Source organism: Cheilinus undulatus, linkage group 14 (genome assembly GCF_018320785.1).
Source record: "Cheilinus undulatus linkage group 14, ASM1832078v1, whole genome shotgun sequence".
Taxonomy (NCBI): Eukaryota; Metazoa; Chordata; class Actinopteri; order Labriformes; family Labridae; genus Cheilinus; species Cheilinus undulatus.
The window spans coordinates 11,701,978-11,721,828 of record NC_054878.1 but is presented as its reverse complement, the minus strand read 5'-3'; the positions used below and the strand labels follow the sequence as shown (position 1 = coordinate 11,721,828).

The following is a 19,851-nucleotide window of genomic DNA, read 5'->3' as shown; positions in this document are numbered from 1 at the left end:
AAGGTTATTGCAAAATTCTCCTACTGCCTTCACATAGCCAATAATGCAGTTTAGTGTTGGCACAGTTTACCTCTCATCTGCTGCATCTTTCTTGTGCCTGTATCCATCGCCTACTGCTGTTTCTTTCGCTACACAGCCTTGCATCTGCCTATCCAAAATTATCACTTTTAAAATCAATTTTTGTGTAATTAGACAGTTTTGCCATTTAAGCTGACTTCTTAGTCTGTCCCTACTACAGTCAGAAGACTGTTCTGCCTGAACATGAACAATGTCAATGTGGCACTGGGTGCAGAAAAGACTAGACAATATTACTGACTTGTGCTGGTTTTGGGCTAGATTTGTCACCAAAACCTGGCAACCCTGTCTGTCGCTTACCTGTTACATTTGTCATACCTGTTGCCTCTACTGTATGCATTGTTCCTGCTTAACAGAGACGTCAGCAGAGGGCGCTCTATACACAGGTTAGCAGTGGTACTCACCAGTAAAGGCAGGGTTGCCAGGTCTGTGGTTTTCCAGTGGAATTGGGCTACTTTTTTCATACTGCCATGGGTAGATTTTTTTTTTTTTTTTTGGTCTATGGGTTGAGCAGACCAATTTTTGATATCTTGTCTATGTGTGTTTAATATGCAAAGCAGAATAAACTACTTTATTCACCCTGAAAGACAAATAAATCAACCAGCAGAGAAGCAGGAAAACGTCGAACATAGCACACAACCACACTGGCACATAGACATACACGCCACACACAGAAGCAGCACACCTGCACCATTCATACCCATCCTTACATTCAATCAACACCGATGCACCAATGGGAACAGTGCCTTAGGTTAAGTGTTTTGCCCATGGAAAAACTCGCATGTGCTGGGGATCAAACCCACAACCTCACAGTTACGAGACGACCAGCTCCCCCTGCTGAGCCACTGTGGCCCCATTCTAGAAAAAATATGTTTATGACAGTGGCTAACCACCATACAGGAATTCCTTTTTTAAAACAAACATCCAGCAGAATTTTATTGTAAGCTGTTATGTATTTCATATTTAACAACCTAAAAATCCCTAACAAGAATGTCAGAACATCAACCCCAGTTCATTAACAAAATGCAGTCATCCTTAAAACAATGCAAAATAGTGATATGGAGCTAATAAAGTTAGCTAAGTTTACTTGTGGACTTTATCTGAGGCTATTTCTTCATATTTTTCTCTGATTATTTGATAGAAGGCAGAGGAGTGATTACATTATCCCATCTAAGGTGTAACAGATAACATTCATGCATTTTTGTTTAATCTCTGAATTGCTCTTAATGGAAAACACCTGTTCAAAGGCACCAGTAGTCACACCCAGACTTCATGGAAAGTATCACAGGGACTAGAAATAACCTCCTGAGGCCTGAGCTTTTGTTTGGAGTGCACTTCAAATTTCTTTTACTTGTGTAGGATATGTAGCCCCGATACGTTTAAAAGCTCAGCCCTGTCTTTCATGATGTCCATACATCACCTAAACGTTGTTTCTGCAGTAAATACCGCACCAGATTAACCTGGCACGCCAGATAGATTTGTTTCAGAGAGAAACACGAAATCGGGCATATCCATCTGCTTTGCAAGGTTAGCACTGGATTGGTTTTAGAGCTGATGTTGTGAGGGTCTTCAGTCAGTAAGAAATGGTGTCGGTCATTTAGAGGGGGAGGTGGTAGAGTCAGATTTCTTGTTATTTTGATGATGGACCACACGGACCTGTTCAGGCCAATTATGGACAAAATTTCCACCAAAAGTTCTACCCAAAACATTTTAAATTCCCCAAAAAGTAAAAATCTATTACCCCTAACATCCAAGCCAATTCCCTGAAATATCCATCAAATTCTTAAAAATATCAAAGGACCACCCCCTTTCCCATAAATTCCCAATCAAATTCCCCCAAAATTACAAATACATTTTCCAAACTTCCATGAAAATATTTTCAAAATTTCAAAACAAATTCCACCCAAAATATTAGAGTCAAATTTCCAAAAATGTACGAAAAATAATTCCTCCAAATTGTATGAAAATACATTAAAATTTCAAGCAATTTCTACCCATAAATTAAAAACAAATACCCAAAATTTACAAAATTATTCACCTAATTTCCATGAAAATGTCCATAAATTTCCCCCAAAACATCCTTAAAGTTTAATCTGCACTTAGTGAAGATTTATCACACATTTTCTTTAGCAGGAGTAATGTATAGGAAAGTCAAGATGCAATTCAATGTCCTCATTTGTGCTTTCAGAGTCTTTGGAGAAAAAGGTGGATTATAAATGATAACCATGAAAACATTTTTAAATTGAAATCATGTTTGAAATTATCATGAAGTTCATGATTAAAAGTTTATATTTTTAAGAAGTCCCCAAACTTGTCACCTTTTTCATTCATTTAGTCTGATGAACAGAGTTGGTGTCATAGTTTAACTGGTGTTGGATTATCTGATGACACTCTGTTAGTCATTGTACTTCACCACTTGCTTCACTATTAGTAAGAATTTATCAGTGAATGTGGAGACAGGAATTTTACTAGGAAAGAGCTAAAGAGATTAATACTTAGAAAGAATATGCAGGTGACATTGCAGATGTCGGATCATAACCAAATAAAGAGTTGTGGCTTGTTTATCTTCCTTGTGACTCCATAAACACTAATAATAACATCTCTTAATTTTAACTGTTGATTCTGAAATCATAAAAAAAATGACCAGAGATTATTTGAGTCTCATGTCATGGGTGTATGAGGGTTGTGGTGGGCAACAGAAGATTTTTAGGTGTCACACTGGGCCGAGGCAAACATACTGGAAGTATGAGAAAGGCTGCCTTAGATGATTTGGGCCATGAACATGTAGGGACATATTTAACACAGCATATTTTACAAGGACTGCCACCTGGAGACCCTAAAGGTAAAAACTATAAGAAAAAGCAGCACTGTAGGGAAAACCTTGACTATTTCTAGTAAAACTTCATCTGTTATATAATCAGACTCAGATTTATTTCCAAGAATACAACGAATTTGTCTTGGTGTATTGGTGCAAAAGCAGTGGAGACGTAGTAGAGAAAAAGAGAAGAGAAAGCTAGTGAACAGCACTGCACCAAATATGTATATAAAAGGAAAAAAAATACTATAAACATACACTTAATATGAAAAACAGTTTAATAGCTGTGCAGTTGTGAAAGTGATTTGTTGATTGCTAAACTCTAAAAATATGCAGTGCTGTGGAAAAGTATTCATCTGATTTTGTTTATTAGGGGAAAAAATTGTCTGGCAAAGTGAAGTATAGGCTAAAAAATCTCAAAAAGCTTAACATCATACTGTCATCTAAAGCAATTAAGAGCAGATGGGAATCAAAGCCACCGACAGCTATCAGTCTGGAATGGGTTGAAATGTCTTTTTAAAACTTTTGGACTCCAGCTAACCACGATGAGAGCATTTATCCACAAATGGAGAAAACTTGGGCCCATGGTGAAACTTCCCAGGAGCATCGATGTCTCCAGGAGGTTACAAAAGAACCCAGAACAACATCCAAAGACCTGTGGGACTCACTTGACTCAGTTACGGCCAGTGTTCATGATTCAACAACGAGAAAGAGAGGGGGCAAAATGGCATCCATGGGAGAGTCCCAAGGCCATGTGAAAATTTCTGTCTTCTGCATCTGTCTCCCACAAAATAAAATAATTCCATCCTTCAATTATCATTTTAGGCTTTAAGTGTGGCTTGAGCCGATTCTAGCTGACACTTCCCGCCCTGGATGTATCAATTAGTCGATCACAGAGCTGACATACAGAAAAACAGAACCAGTCAAACTCTCACCTTCTAGTAATTTAAATTCATCAATTAACCAAATGTCACATTTTTTGGAGGATTGTGGGAGGAAGTCGGTGTATCCAAAGGGATCCCAGACAATCGAACACCATGGCAATCATGACCTCGGTACATAAGCTCTGTTGAAAAGAGAGGGAAACAGCTTCTTTGGAGCTCCGCAGACCCTCAGTGTATTTTAATGCAGACACTGAAATGAAAATCAGACTTCTGAGAAAGTCATTCACGCTTGAAATGATAGGATTCATTTTCTGATGTTTGTATAAAAAGAGCAGAAGGTAAAAGATTTTTTCAAGGATTTCCTTTGGAATTAACGAAGTTCCACTTTATTCTATTATGACGCGAACCCAAAACCTGTTGTCTGGACAACTTGAAGATAAAAGCAGCCAGCCATGAGTGTATTATCTTGGTTTTAGCAATTAGTTCCTGTTTCTGTGTTTCCTTTTTATGGGGTGTTTATTTCATAAAATTCCACAGTATATGACTTCATGCTAGAGTACATACTGATGCAATGTTTGGGGCTTTTGAAAATGAGATAGTGTGTTCCTAAAGCTTCTAAAGAACTGATTAAAAAGTACAGGCCATTACTTCATGGAGGTCTATTGAACTTTACTGTGACGATGCCTGACTTTTAAAAAGCTTGCATTACACACGTGAGTCAGTTTAGCTCAGATACTAGCACAGGGCCCATATGTGGAGGCAGCAGTCCTCAACACACTGGTTGCATGTTCAAATCCTGATCCTGGCCCTTTCTGGTACCCATCTTCCCCCACTCTCTCCCTGCATTCCCTGTCTCTTTTCAGCTGTCCTATTTATTAAAGGAAAAAGCCTTTCTGAATTAATATCAGCACTTATTACTATCAGTCCTCTGACCATGGAAATGTAGAAGCTCGTGTTAATCCCTGATTATTTAAGCTTATTATGAACTGCATTGCTGCTGAGTGTTAGTATATGACTGATAAATGCAAAGAGAAAGAGAGAATAATAGAAAATGAAGCCTGATGTTAACATCATGGAAATTTCTTTCTTGTAGTCAGCATGAAAAAAATGCCTGCTTGCTGCCAGGCTGCACCTTCAAGTCTGTCTGTTCTCAGGATAAGACTGCCTCTGCACCTTTATTATTATATCTGAACCAGAGTTAATTTTGGAAACTATTTTAAATTTAGTCGTAGTCTTTACATTAAAATGCCTTTTAGTTTTAGTCACATTTTCGTCCCATTCAATCCTCAAAGTTTTTGTCTAGTTTTAACTGACAAAATTCAACATTTTGTCCAGTTTTAGTGGATAAAAAGTCCTTACATTTTTTAAGTCTTTAACTTTTAGTTGAAACAATTATTCTCTTTGAACTAATTCAACCGTACTGTAAAATAAAAATATATGTATAACACTCATATCAATACACTATCAAAATTTTAATTACTTTAAAATATAGTGAAGAAAATTCTGGCATACACTGATCCCTGCTTATGTTTTTATGAATTATATGCACAGTCAAGAAATATCATGGATGTTGAATGTTCAACAGTCCAGCACTAACATTTTAGCCTCATTTAGATTTGATGAAAACTAAACTTACTTTTCATCAGTTTAATCATCTAAGGTCTATTTTTGCTAGTCTTTGTCTCACCTTCAAGAAAAAAAAGGGAGCCCACGATCATTTTAAGTCAGTTTTAGTCAATAATTTTACCACTGCTGTGGACATGTAAATAAGAAAATGCAAAAAGATTGTACAACTGGGAAAGGGTTGGTTTTTAAAAATGCATATACAAAAAAAAAAAAAAAAAAAAAAAGAAAGAAAATCCAATTGAACACCTCATTTATTTTTCAAATTAAAAAAGAAATGAGGAGAAGTTTAAACTTATCAAATCCAAACCTCTGCCATAAAAAAGTTAATTATTTTGTGCCCATGTTCATCATCAAACATTTATGTTCTACAACATAATACATATTAACTACAATAGTTCTGGGTATTTATGGCCTTGTGGTTATGTGTCCATGTAGGGAAGCTAGTTGTCAACCTGGGTCTAAGTTCATCCTAATCTGTGGTTCCTTTCCTGCATATCATACTCCACTCTGCTGTCCTCTCTAGAACAAGGAGTACAAATCTTAACTGTTCATGCTAAATTCCTACCCTACTTTTTACATACTTCCAAAAATAAGAATCACAGTTCATGCACCTTTTTTAATGTGGCAGAAATCAAATTAATTGATCTTCAACATATAATTATGGATAAGGACACTTTGAGAAAAGTTAGGTTTTAAAAAAAATTGTTGGCTCTGAAATATATTTGAAGATTATTTTTTGGGCTTTATTTAGACAGGATGGCCAAAGATAGACAGGAAATATGGGGAGAAGACATGCACCAAACAGCACCAAGACCAGGAATTGATCCTTCAACCACTGCATTGAGGGCTGTAGCCCATGAGCACCTGCATTACCCACCGAGCTCACACACGTCTTTTAAGCTGTCACTATCTAAAATTGCTTGAAAGTAGTGCATATGATGGTCTTCAGAGTTTTGGTTCAAGCCCAGGCTATTTAGCATCTCTGGCTCCATCTCAGTTTGTAAGATGATTATCAAGCTCTGTGTGTGTGTGTGTGTATATATATATATATATATATATATATATATATAGCACAGTGTGGTTAATTCATTTTTAAAAAGCGTTAGATATTCAAAAGAATGTTTATATTTAAGTTCAGTTAGACTTCATATGCATATGTATTGATATTGGATGATGCTGTAACAGCTGACAGTGTCTGACAGGAACAGCTTTCCCTCTTTCAGACAATATCTGGCTGTTGAGTTTCACTCTACCTGCCTCAAGAAAGGTGATAGCTACAGGAAGAGCCCATCACCACCGTGGAAAGCAGGAGTGTGTCCAAGGAACATCGCACGTGAAACTCCTGAGCCTCCAGAAGTCACGCCTTTTCATTCTTTGATATACTTTCTGCATCCTTGTTGAGCCCACAAGCAATAGCAGCTGCAAGGAGCAACTTCACAAGGCTGCAAAGATGAAAAGCACAGAAAACAGTTTTTATTCACATGTAATGACCAGTGGATTCACTTAGGTATGATATATTCACCCATATAGTGTTAATTAACTTCAAAATACCCAAATGTACTTTCATATCAAAACATTTTATTTCTTAAAATGTGAAGGATTTTCCACCATCTTAGTAATTACACGTCAGAAGTCTGAAAATATCTTAGGAAACTTAAAAAGCCCCTGATGACAACAGCATGAGAGAGACATGAGAATTAAACACTTTAGTCTGATCATTGTAAGAAAAACAGGTCAACATATTTTTCTATTTCAATTTCCTTGGGTGCTTAAAATCCTTCTCTCACGGTGGTTTTCTGCCTATTGAACTAGGCAAGCCATCATTTTTGATAATTGATAGTTGTAAAAGTATCACAATCTTTAGGGTGGCATTTAAACGTAGGTTCTCCATGGCTTCATTACCACCAAGGAACATCAACACCAGAGTCCTGTCCTGGTAAAGACATAGGGGGGTCATTTCTTTCCCATGACGAAGCTAGGAGCCTCAGCATCATCCTCAGCCTCTCTCTCCTCCTCTGCTTGTTCTTCTTCACTGCTGTCTGAGCTTTTGTCGTCGTCATCTTTCTTGTTTTGGGCCTCTAGTTTCGCCTTCTTTGCCATCAGTTTCTTCTGCTTCAGCTTGTCCCGCTTCTTCCTGCGCTTCGCCGTCCGCTCTTCAGCTTCCTGTTTATTTTGCTCCACTTTGTCCAAGTAGTCCAGGTCCTCTTTCACCTTCTCTGCCATTTTGTCAAGAAAGTCCTGTCGCTGATATTCTCTGCGACGGAGGTGCCGATAAACGTGGAACTCCCCGCTGCCTGCCCCGGCGCTGGAGCCCATCACGTCCCGGACAAACTCGGGAGGAGCCCGGGGGTTCCACTCTTTCGGTCGGTCGGGAATGGGAGCAAGCTTGTCCGGGTTCCTCATCAGCCTCTCCAACTTCAGACGCTGTTCCTCAGCCGGAGTTTTGGCGATTATCAGAGGCTGAGCCTCTTTTCCTCCAGGTTTCCCCGGCTTGTTATTCTTCTGCGTGGGAGCCGCCATCTTTCAAACGGTCGCCGTTGGTCCTTTTCCGGTTTCCTTAAGTCACCCCGGAAGCACTTAAAAGGGTTTGGTAGCCAGAACACATTTCATTAAAATTTCGCATCCCTGTTGTTTCGTTTACCAAATACACTAAATTCGTCGAGTTTTACCATTTCTGTGTGATTGTATTAATCCAATTTAACTAACTGGTCATTTTTTATTTTATAAGGGCTGTGACTGGCGTGTAGTCGCACCACTAGCAATTCAGGGTGGATTTTTTTGGAGCGACGGTGTCCAATCAGCGTTCAGGTCCCGCCCCTCATCTACAACGTAGTTTGTTGACGCATTTATCCAGCCTTGTACAACACCGGCTAGCCACTGTCAGCCACATTTCTCCTCCTGAGACTGAGACAACACTTACCAAAAACAATGAACAGCCTAATCAGACTCAGTGCCAGGTGTCTACGGTCCGGGGCTCAGGTCTGTCTGCCCAGACAGGGTAACGGACTTGTTTGGTCCGGCTCGGCCCGGTTCCTCAGCGCTTCGGCGGACCTCCAGAAAGACCTTGGTGAGATGGTGAAGAAGGACAAAGTGGTGGTGTTTATGAAGGGGACACCGGCTCAGCCCATGTGTGGCTTCAGTAATGCAGTAGTCCAGATCCTCCGGATGCATGGGGTAGACGACTATGCTGCCTACAACGTGTTGGAGGACCAGGACCTCAGACAAGGTCAGTAAACGGAGGAAGACTCCTTACAGAATGGCAGCAACAAGTTGTCAACTGGCAGTTAAACTCGATTTGACATCAAATCCTTCAAAAATGTACGTGACACGGTCAACAAACACTTTTCCTTTAACTAACTTGTTGTTTGCATTGAATAGCCTCTTTTAGCCCCACTTGTTGTTGATACGACTTTTCTTTTAACACCTCAAACCCATGATGTATCAAACTTTAGTCAACGGCCATCTCAACCACCTCTTGGGATTCTCGGTGTTCGTTTTTATCAGTGTTCTGCAGCAGGACCAAAGGGTGTGGTACTGAAGTCAAACAGGACCAGGTGTGGCCTTTAGAGCTACTATAGCTATTCTATAGCTACTCTCATGTTTCAGAAGGTTGCAGCACATAGGTTAAGAAACAAGGAAGTGCATTTTAAAGAACGTCATCACTGCCCTTTAATGAGATTTTGACAATTGGGGCTTACAACAGCAGCTAAATGCAAAGTCATGGCATACAGTGTGTGGAAGGGGACAATCTGACTCTGTGCTATTCAGTTGAATTACAATCCAGTTGAATTTGGATTCAAATTGCCAGTCATATTAAATATTAAGAGTCAATCAAATTTTATTTGTGTATTTCCAAACTATATGAAAATATTATCTTAACGCTTTACAAAAAGTCAAAGTACAAACCTCTCTGTTGTCTTAACACAGATCAAACATTAATCCACACTAAGCACAGCATTGAGCCACATTTAAAAACTGACGAGGCAAGAACTCTTCATCTTTGCTGGCAAAAATCTTGAGCAGAACAAGACACACGTTGAACAGACATGTGCTAGGACTTTTAGACCACAATCAGACTCTTTACAGATATTTTTACTTACAGGCAGAGTTGTTGAAACCAGATACAAAATGAGTCTGCTGGGAACACTTCCTCTGAGCAATTAAAGCGTACAGTACATGGATATTTTGCACTGAAATGCCTAAAATAATCAGTGTCAATAATTTATGTAGGGCTGCTCGATTATGGCAAAAATCATGGTTAGGATTATTATGATTGGTAGTGAGATCAGGATGATTAAATGTGATTACTCATTGATTTTACAGCATCTGTATAGAATGTTTCATAACAAATTTAAATAAGAAAAAATACCCTCATGGCCAAAAAATATTTTAACATTTTCCACATGACAAAACCAACAGACAGAACAAGTGTAAAATAATATGTGGCACAGTAATGATTTAATAAAGATTACCTTTATTTCATGATTGCAAAGCCAAAATCATGATTGAAATTAGATTAATTTCCCAGCACTAAATTAATATATATTTTTAACTTGAATTCTCACAGTGCCTCAAATATTTCCAGCAGTTTCTTAATGCCAGAGGACTTCTTAATTGTCAAAGTCGTATCAGGGCATGTCTTGAAAAGTACTGTCTTGACGAAGCTACTTCATTATCATTGATGTGGAAACTCTGGATATTATGTTAAAGACTGCCTTATAGTGAAGCAGGAACTCCATACAGTTTATTTATTAAACAGTATTCTTATGTTTTGTTTAATGGATGCATTTTTTTGTAATAAGGGAGAAAAGCGTTAAAAAGTGCCTTTCTTTGTTTGTGCTGTGAGCAATCCTAGACTCCTTTAAGAGTAGCTTTAAAAGCTTTCTTTCCCTCAGGTTCCTCTTCAAAACAAACACTGGATTACGGTTTGGTAAATACACCTTATGGAGTGTATTTTTTTGTTGTAAATTATCTGTAATTCGTCTTTACTTGTCATTTTTTTGCCAGTATTTTGACTATAAGCCCGCTGGTGGCAGAATTTACAACCTGTGTGTTTAAAAAAATTGACGTTTTAAAAAAACATTGCTTCTGAAAGATTTGTTTATGCTGATATCACTCAATGTAGCTGAAACAAAAAGTCAACCAGTTATTATTTGTAAAGCACCAACCAATTCAAAACAAATATCTCAAAACAATAAACAAAAACGAGGGCGTCTAGACCACTGGTTCTCAACTGGTTGGGTCACAGGACCCACCATCAACTCCTCAAGGAGAACTGAGACCCAAATTTTGGGATTTTTTTTGGTCAATCAGATGTATTTAATAAAAAAAATAACAGGGCTTAGACCTAAGACAGTACAAAAGGTGTAACAAGACAATGAAACAGGACAGAACATGCATGTTTTATAGAGTCTCATACACAATTTGGTGCAATTTTTTTCCAGGCATACATCCGCGACCCACTGAAAAGGCTTCGCGAACCACTTTTGGGCCCAGTGGAGAACCACTGGTCTAGACTGTACTTTTTATAATGTTATTCACAGAGACCCAACATTAATCCACCATGAGCACAGCACTGAGCAACATTTAGAAAATATACAGTGAAAGGAAAAAGTGTCTTTTACTGGCAGAAACCTTAAGCAGAACCAGACTCCTGTTGATCTGCATCTGCTGAGAAGGAACAGAGGGAGATGAAAAAACAGAAGGCAATACAGACTAAAACAACAAATTTGAATAATGTACATTAATTTCTGTAGTGCAGTGTTTAACCACTTATTTTTCAGTCTCCATAGAATATAATGATCTCTAAATCCTTTCTCTCAAATATCAAAAAAGTAATCAGAGTAAACTTGTGTAGTTTGTAAACCACACTGCTGAGAAATATGGGATTGTTCAAAATGCGTTATCATGTAGCTGTCTGTTGGTCCATAGGTATGGATGGTAAATCTGCTCTACTTTGGCTGTTAATATCATAATGATCTTTACTCACTGACGCAGCAGAAGTGAAAATGTGAAATTACTGAAGGCGCTCTTTTACGTGGACCAAGTATGCAGGATGGTCTCACATGTCTTTGTTTATATTAATACGTGGCTGTTTGGAGGAAAAACTGAGTGTAAAGCCACCACTTCAGGCAACACTACACTGCTCACTACAATGGCAGTAATAAAAGTACAATTATATGTATTATTAGCAGTAATTAAAATGTATAATATTATATTGGGCATTCTGGTAACCTAATCTAATTTTGGTAACCTGATCTCATAACTGGGTGCAAACAGAACTTCACTGTGTCACATGTTAAGAAAAATTAACTTGTTTTCTGTCCCAGCTGATGTAGATAGGAAAAACATGCCAGATGTGTATTGTTGTTGGCTGCTGGAAAACTGGATTTCTCACAACTGTAGATATGCAAATATTATCTTGGAAAAGTTTTTCTTTTCTGTTGTTTAACCAAGAAGTTGAAAATGTAATATATTCTGCAATCATTACACATTTTGTGAAACATTTCAAACTTATCTTTTAATTTTGATGAAAATTTGTAAAAAAAAAAAAAAAAAAGTATCAGAATATAACATAAGACTTATTTTAAAAAGGATTTCTAATACAGACATGTCAACCCTCTGAAAAATATGGTCAATTATGCCCTCAATTCTTGGTCAATACTTGGCCTGAAAACCACAGATTCTCTGTGAGATTTAGGTCAGGCAGGTTGGCTGGCCAATCCAGCACGGTCAGCAAACCAGTTTCTGGTAGTTTTGGCTTTACTGTGGGCAGGTGCCAAGACCTGTAGGAAGAGGAAACCAGTATCTCCATAAAGCTTCTCAGCAGGAACAGGAAGTGCTCTAGAATATTCTGGTGGACGGCTGTGTTCACACTTTACGGAAAGGCAACCCAAATCTAATTTTCTTTGCTCACACGTGACTCATATCAGATTTTCTTCTGTCAGTGCAAACCACACAAGTCACATTGAGTCTTGACATTTTCCTATCAGATCCAGGCCACTTTCATATGTGGTACTAAATTTTTTTTCTATGACTTGAATTTCTTATTTTATAATAACCAAATCAGTCATGAATACATACAGCAGACATCTTAGTCTGTTACAAAAACCACCTCCCACCCCCCCACCCACAAACCAAGAGGGGTCAGCATACCTTCATGTGGCTAACAAAATAGAAATAAATGACATTACCAAAATAACTCATGACAATGTTCTTTTGTCTCATATGTGGTACTAAATTTGATCTTTTGGAATTCAACTGCAGCGTGAACAGGGAAACACAAAAATAAAATCTGAGCAAAAGACCAGGATTGAGCATTAAGGCCTGCAGTGTGAACATAGCCTAAAACCTGTGGAGAATCTTTGAGGTATTGTCAAGATAAGATTGGACCATCTGACACCAGATAAGCAGCACTTAAATGACAAGTTAAATCATCTTTATTAGTAATAAAATCAGTAGTTTACTCCTTAAACATCGTTACATTGTAGGTCCCTGCATATTTTCAGAGAAAAAGTCTACTAATAGGTTCTTATCCAGACTGACAGAAAGTTGTAGAAACACATTTATTGCAGAAATACACTTTTGGTATTTGTGGTGTTTTTGAACATTTCTCATGTGGCAACTACTCATGTTTTTTTCTCGGGTTTCAATTCCTAAAACAATGAGTCATGGTGCTCATCACTGCTCATAGTAACTCCTCAGTTCCTCTCTTTATAATGTACTAAGCACTATTACTCAAGAGTGGAACCAGGAGTCATCATGATTCCTAAAAAAAAAAACATTGAACTACTTGACAACAAGCTGTGCAATTAATTTATTACAATCGTAATCACAGTGCCAGTTCAATTGAATAATCACATAAATGCTGTAATTTATTGTCAAAAACTTCAGGTTTAGTTATTTTTTACTACTTTTTAAGGCTTCTCCAATTTAGAAACTCTCCCATCCAAAGTTAGAAATAAACTACATTTAATACAAGCATGATTTATGATAAATAAAAAAGGAGTAAACTTTTCAGTAAATTATCTTGATCATTGATCTGTAAAATGAAATGCGGACACAAAAACAGGCCAAATGTCTTTTATTGACCCTGATTATGTGCCATGCTGATAATAGGTTGGTTACCAAGTTGTAGCTCTGCAGAAAAGCTGCACCCAAGGCCGCCCATAAGGGGGATAAAGGGGAGAGCTGGGGCACAGCAAAAATGGGGGCCCATTGAGGTCAGCAACATCCTGGTCAATTGTAAAGTTAAGCTTTAATAACCACATTTTATTATAAACCCAAACAGTAACCACTCTTAACAAAGCTAAAACACATGTTCATTTATTTATGCTGTAAGTACAATATAACCTTTTGATGGTCAGAAACTGGCAAAAAGCAGCAACAGTAGACAGAAAGTTTCAAAAAGAAGTTGCAACAATGGGCAAAAAAGGGTCAAAGAGTGGTTTAAAAATCAAAGTGGGGAAAATGGCCAAAAAGCGGAAAAACAGGCAAAAGTGGCACAAAGAACACTAAAGTAGGGGAATATTGCTAGAAAATGTTGCAGAAATGGGCAAAGGGAGGCAATAAATGGCATAAAAATGGGTAAAAAAAATTTGCAAATATGAGCCTGGCTACGCTGTAGTTCTGCAATACCTTGATGCCTGTGCAGTATACACATAGCCCAATGTGCACCTTCTTAAAATGCCACTATGCCTGGAAAATTCTGTGACTGTCAGTCTCTCTTCAAGAAAATTGAATGTACTCTAGTTTAAGATAAATGTCTGCAGACCATGATCAAAATTGCCAAATCTAGTTTAAGACATGGAACAATATTAGAAGTGCATTACTTGATTAATGTCTTTAAGTGGTTTAAGATGCATAAAAATATCCCCATCCTCTGTTTAGACTGATTAAATGACTGTACCTTTAATCTACTTTGTGTTGGTCATTCAGCCAAATAAACCCATCTGTTTCCATTTATTTGCTGTCATTGTAAACTGACAGTGCTTGTAGTAATTGTGTAATATTGCACACAGTAAATTTGGAGACGATCGATGAACAGTAAAATTCTCTCTGTTGTGTCCGTGTTTGTGCTCCACTGGTTATTCACTCAGCCTGACACCTGATACGGTAATTGTCCAGCTTATTTCTGACTCTGACATAAATGCCATCTGCCTTCCACAGGAGTCAAGGACTTCTCCAACTGGCCCACGATCCCCCAGGTGTACTTCAACGGAGAGTTTGTGGGAGGCTGTGACATCCTGCTCCAGATGCACCAGAACGGAGATCTGGTGGAGGAGTTAAAGAAGCTGGGGATCTCCTCAGCACTGCTCGACGCCGAGAAGGAATCCAAGTAGAGGAAGAGGATAAACTCTGAACCACTGACGAGACAGAGGACACATTTATCAGGTTAAATCCTCCTCTCAGATGATCACAAATAAATCAACTCTCCAGGCAGACATGGACAAAACAGACTCACCCTCTGGCAAATTCGGCACAGTAAGAGTGCAGAGGAAAGTATCGAGGGGGCAACACTGTATTATGAGTCATCAACATCCATGCATCATCATGTTTGTAACATTAAAACACCCTGGACTGCTTACAAAGCTTTAGCTTCACTGCTCTTAGTCATTCAGGCCCCAAAATGTGCAGAATCAAACCAGCAAGGACTTGAATCTAGGAGGAAAAAGATGTCAGAGTCCTCACAGAGATACAGTATCTTCACTGTTAACATTTTAAGCTATTTGGAGGCAACAGTATAAATCACAAACACTGACACATACCTTTAAAAGCTATAAAAGTGGGCAATGCCTTACAACACTAGCTTCTGTTCACTAGTGAATTTCACAGGTTTTAGGATCCACTTTGTTAGGTTATTTGCCAACCTTGCCATCTTACATTTGGTGCTCTGCAGGTCGTCTACACTGATTTATCATCCCTGTCTTACTTGCATCTTCCTGCTGCCACTAAAAATGAAGAAAGGCTACAAACCAGCTTGGTTTCTTTCACATTATACGGTCATTTTGATTACTTAAAGACATGACGTATTGATTATTGTAATTGTGACTAAATCCATGGAGGACTCCTTAATCTTTGCCTCCCTTTTCCGACTATTGAAAGCGTTCATATCACTTTTCATGACTGATCTCAGTCCTGCAATCATTTGATGAAGTTTAAAATCAATACCAGCAAGCTCTGTCTTAGGATAAAAGTGTTGAGTCTACCACTATAACATCACTTCGACTGCCAGTGGGAGACTTCCAGGGTTTTCAATTAGTTTACAAAAGAGTGCTTGCAGCATCTTTGCCTCCAGAAGCCCTTGTGCATTTCCTGTTGGATTTTTTTCTCCTTGTTGTGATCTTTAAAGACCAGATGAGCCTCAGGGTGTGAATAATGTGTCACCATATAGAAACCTTCTAAATGCACTGCCTGTGACTTCAGTAAACAAAATGAAAGAACAAAGAGGGGACAGTACTAAGGGAGGAATAAAGCTGGGTTCTAGATCAGCGGTTCTCAACTAGTGGGTCGGGAATGAGTGTCTGGAAAAAATGGTCTAAGAAGTACTCCAGTCCTTTGTAGACATGCATCCATTTTATTTTACTCTTTTTTATCACAATAATGGGTAAATTTAAATGTTTTCTCAATATTTCAACTCATTTTCTCCTTATTTGCCATTAAAACTGCTTTTCCCGTGATAAGGTCATTTTTAAAATCTCTGGAAATTGGCAAAAAAAGTTTGTGTAATCACAGGGAAATTGGTGTAAAACATGTTTCTGCCTCCTTTCAGTCATAGATTTTGTTCCGTCCCAAAATCAAACTGCATCATTATTCATTAAACAAACATGCATTTATTTTTGGGGGGTATTATTTCGGGTTGTGATTTGTCAGTGAGGAAGCTGCTGTGTCCTGATGCTAGACCGGTTGAGAACCACTGTTCTAGATAATACAGATAAAAGATTTTTGAATATTACTTCTTTCACTTGATTTTTTTTTTTTTTTTTTCTTTTTTTTTTTGCAGCTGAGATACCAAAAAACACGGACCACATCTCGCTGATCTCATCACACATGCACCTCAGTATAAATGTGATGATATCAACACTAGGGTCCCCTCTTTGTTCTTCCTGTCTTGAGTAGGGATGGAGATCGAAACTCACTTCCACCAGGGCCTGTTTTTTTTCTTTTTTTTTTTTTTTTTTTTTAGTTTTCAAAGGCTGAAAATCATTGAGCTTATTGATACTGCTGCTGAGCGTTTGGGTCCTGTAGCATGACGTTATATCTCCAGATCGCCTTGTTTAAATCAAATTACTGGTTTCATGTGATTGAGTTATTTAATATAAGTGAATTGCAAGGCAGTAAGCCTGCCTGGTGAATCAAATTAAAGCAAAAGCGTAAAGCAGTGGTTCTCAGCATGGTGGTTGGGACTCCCTTGGGGGTTGCAAGCATAGAGGTCTCAAGACACGAGGAGGAGGTTGCCAGATACTTCCCAAAAAACGAAGAATGTTTTAAAACTCTTTCAAACTGTCTTTTTGACCAATTTCTGTAAAAATAAACAGGCATAAAATTGATTAAATGTAAAATAAAGACATGGTCACTTGGTTAGATTTATGCTGAAATCAAAGCAATGTTTTAAAAAATCCTTAAAATTTAAGTCTGTGCATGGTCGTTTTCAACTGCATTAACCACCGTCAGAGACAGTGGAGGTCCCCAGGCATTGACACTTTTTTGGGGGGGGGTTTTGTGGGCTGAAAGGTTTGAGAACTCATCTGCTGCTGCTTTACGTCAGTCATCCTCCTCCACTCATAGTTGTCGTGGCTAACGGGCAATTTAGCATCGCCAGTCCACCTAACAATCTTGTCCTCTTACTGTAGAAGGAAGCCAGACTAACCAGAGAGACCACGCATGCACAAGGAGAACACACAAACAAGCCACTATAAAAAATCCTGTTCGTTCAAAAACAGCAATCTAATGTTGATGGCCATGTTGAAACTGTCCGGATAAATGCAAGTTAGTTGCGTAATTGGGGCGACATAATGTTACTTGGGGAGTATCGAAATCTAGTACAAACATGGCACCAGTACAGCACATCTGACACTTACGGTACCTAAAAAAAAATCACAGATTTTGGTGTTTCATTTTGGTACCCTTCCAACCTGACATGATCCTCCACTACTTCAAATGAAGTTGCATCTTTACTTTTCTGTTCTCTTAATAGACAATGACACATTTAGCTATTTAGCATCAGGATCAGGAAAAACCAAATGATACCCAACCCTAGTGTAAAGTAGTTAATGAGACTGACAACCAACACTTGTAACCAATATGCATTTAAAATGAAATTATCTGTAGTAATTTCAATGTTATGTTTACAGAATGGAAGTCTGATTTAAAAAACAAGCCACTTCATTGATAAAAGAATGAGTATGGTGATTACTTATATGTCGTATAAGCTAATCAGATGGAGTTGCTGGTGGTAGATTAGGGATACAGTGAAGTATGAAAACAGAGCCAGAGGGGAAGATAGAACTTGCAGATGAACCAAAGGGGTGCACTTTTTCATTCATTCATTTTTATGGCAGTTTGTTAAATATCTGCCCTGATAATCAGCCAGACTGATAATTGGTCTAATCCCTCTAATTTAAATGCAACTTCCAGGAAAGAACAGCTTTGATGGGAAACTTCAAGTCATTGGGTGGTAAATTAGTTCATGAAATGGATGAAACAGTTCTGTTAAAAGGAATTAAATAGCATAGATCAGTGGTACACAATGTTGCTCTACCAAAGAGCCAAATTGTTTAAAAATACTTTTGCAAGAGCCATGACCCAAACCTGGGTGGGGTGTATATTCAATTAAATTTGATGATTAAAGTCTACTGGGTAAGTGTGGGAAACAAAGTAATTGATTTGACTCAGTATGAATCACTTCTTATGTCATGATTTGCTTTTCCAAGGTTTTCTTTTGGATTATTTCCCATGTTAGACTTAAAAGAGCCACAGGTCTTCACAAAAGAGCCACATGTGGCTGAAGAGCCATGCGTTGAGTATCACTGGCCTTGATAAAAAGCCTCAGAATCAGACAGCCTAGTGGTTAGGACGCATCCCACTTTCTCATCCCTCTTTCCAATTCTGTCCACTTTCCTCCTTTATCAAGAGCAGTATCAATAAGGGCTCAGATTGTTAGGGAGTATCTATAAGGTTCTCTGTATCAGTGAAATGCAATGATCTCCATCCCTAGTCCTAGTTTGTACCACATACAAAATGTGTCCTCATGTTTTTGTCTACACCCGCCTAAACGCAACAAACTTTTGCCTTTTACCTTCCTCTCTTGAAGATGACTGATTGGACAAACGGAGACAAGCAGTTCTATGTAAAGTTTGTTGCGTCAGTCTAATTCTATGGTATTTATTAGTCACACAAAGAATTAAAAATGTTTGTATGGGGTGGGGGATGTTTTCTGCTTTTGAGTCGTCTCAATGAGCATAAAAAAAACCTTGACATTTATAAATCCTAGATTTTTCTCCTGCTGCACACAGTTGTATTATCATAGCAATGGTCCTGTAGTACACTGTAAAATATTGTACATTGAAGGCATATTATGAAATGTATTTTAGCTGCATGTAAACCCTGCACCGATTAAATATTTTGTGACACAAGTGCCCTGGGTGTTTTTCTTCTTCTTTTGATACAGCAAGGCGCCTATAACCTTAGTCTACAGTACATTGCATTTTTAAGGGATGCACTGTCTGTTATCAAGGCTTAAAGACAGGGTATCCCTCTTTTCTAAAACAGCATAGCGCTCAACCTTGTTAAACTGGATTTAGCCAGGAAGTTTCTCCTCACCTGTTCTATCTGAACTTTTTCGGGTAAGAGGATTATGAAAATGTGTTTTTTAGTGAAGAAAACTATTTTCTGCAGAGTTTATCTACAGTGCTTGGAAAAGAAGGTAGAATGTGCTATAAAAGACTGAGCTGTAAAAGGAGCATGCAGCTTTGTAAAGAAGTGAATTGTGGGAACTCTGCAATCTCTGGTGTCTCATAAACCCATAAGGGTTCAGCACTTTTTGCATGACGTGAATAAAGTTCAATCATTCTTAACATTTTTTTCCTACCAAAATCAAATCAGCCAGTCATGTTGACTTTTTGTAAATCTATAACATCTTTATTGAGATGATCACAAACTGCCATGACACCTTAGAATTCTGGGTAAAATTAGTCAAAAACTCCTATAAAGGATTACCCAAGTTACATTGAATTCTGTTTGAACCATTTGGGGTTATGATCAGGAGAGATTCTAATGGTGAGATGTGTAACTTTTATTATTGTTTGTAGCCTGACAAATGCATTATTTGTGGTGGTTTTAACCTGGAGTTACATGGTCAGAACCCCGAGAATCAGAGCTTTCTGGTGGCGTATAACATGTCAAATTTACATTTAGTAAATAACTGACTAGTTTTAAAAAAATATGCCAGCC

The 19,851-nt window shown here is 38.1% G+C and overlaps 2 protein-coding genes and 1 non-coding gene across 3 annotated transcripts; 1 reads left to right on the top strand and 2 right to left on the bottom strand.

Annotated features, from left to right (window-relative positions):
• Positions 1–6,574: 6,574 nt before the first annotated feature.
• Positions 6,575–6,851, bottom strand: LOC121521997. Its single transcript, XR_005992922.1, has one exon.
• A 92-nt stretch (positions 6,852–6,943) lies between these two features.
• Positions 6,944–7,936, bottom strand: prkrip1 (PRKR interacting protein 1). Its single transcript, XM_041805699.1, has one exon. The coding sequence runs from the start codon at positions 7,918–7,920 to the stop codon at positions 7,354–7,356; it is 567 nt and encodes a 188-aa protein (XP_041661633.1). The 5' UTR covers positions 7,921–7,936; the 3' UTR covers positions 6,944–7,353.
• A 278-nt stretch (positions 7,937–8,214) lies between these two features.
• Positions 8,215–19,034, top strand: glrx5 (glutaredoxin 5 homolog (S. cerevisiae)). Its single transcript, XM_041805487.1, has 2 exons — positions 8,215–8,626; positions 14,569–19,034. The coding sequence occupies exons 1-2, from the start codon at positions 8,329–8,331 to the stop codon at positions 14,739–14,741; spliced, it is 471 nt and encodes a 156-aa protein (XP_041661421.1). The 5' UTR covers positions 8,215–8,328; the 3' UTR covers positions 14,742–19,034.
• The last annotated feature ends 817 nt before the right edge of the window (positions 19,035–19,851 follow it).

Excerpts from the sequence above, each read along its gene's own strand:
- prkrip1 (XM_041805699.1), bottom strand. The coding sequence starts at position 7,920 with ATGGCGGCTCCCACGCAGAAGAATAACAAGCCGGGGAAACCTGGAGGA.
- glrx5 (XM_041805487.1), top strand. The coding sequence starts at position 8,329 with ATGAACAGCCTAATCAGACTCAGTGCCAGGTGTCTACGGTCCGGGGCT. Across the intron at positions 8,627-14,568 it reads GGACCAGGACCTCAGACAAG|GAGTCAAGGACTTCTCCAAC; the intron begins GTCAGTAAACGG and ends TGCCTTCCACAG.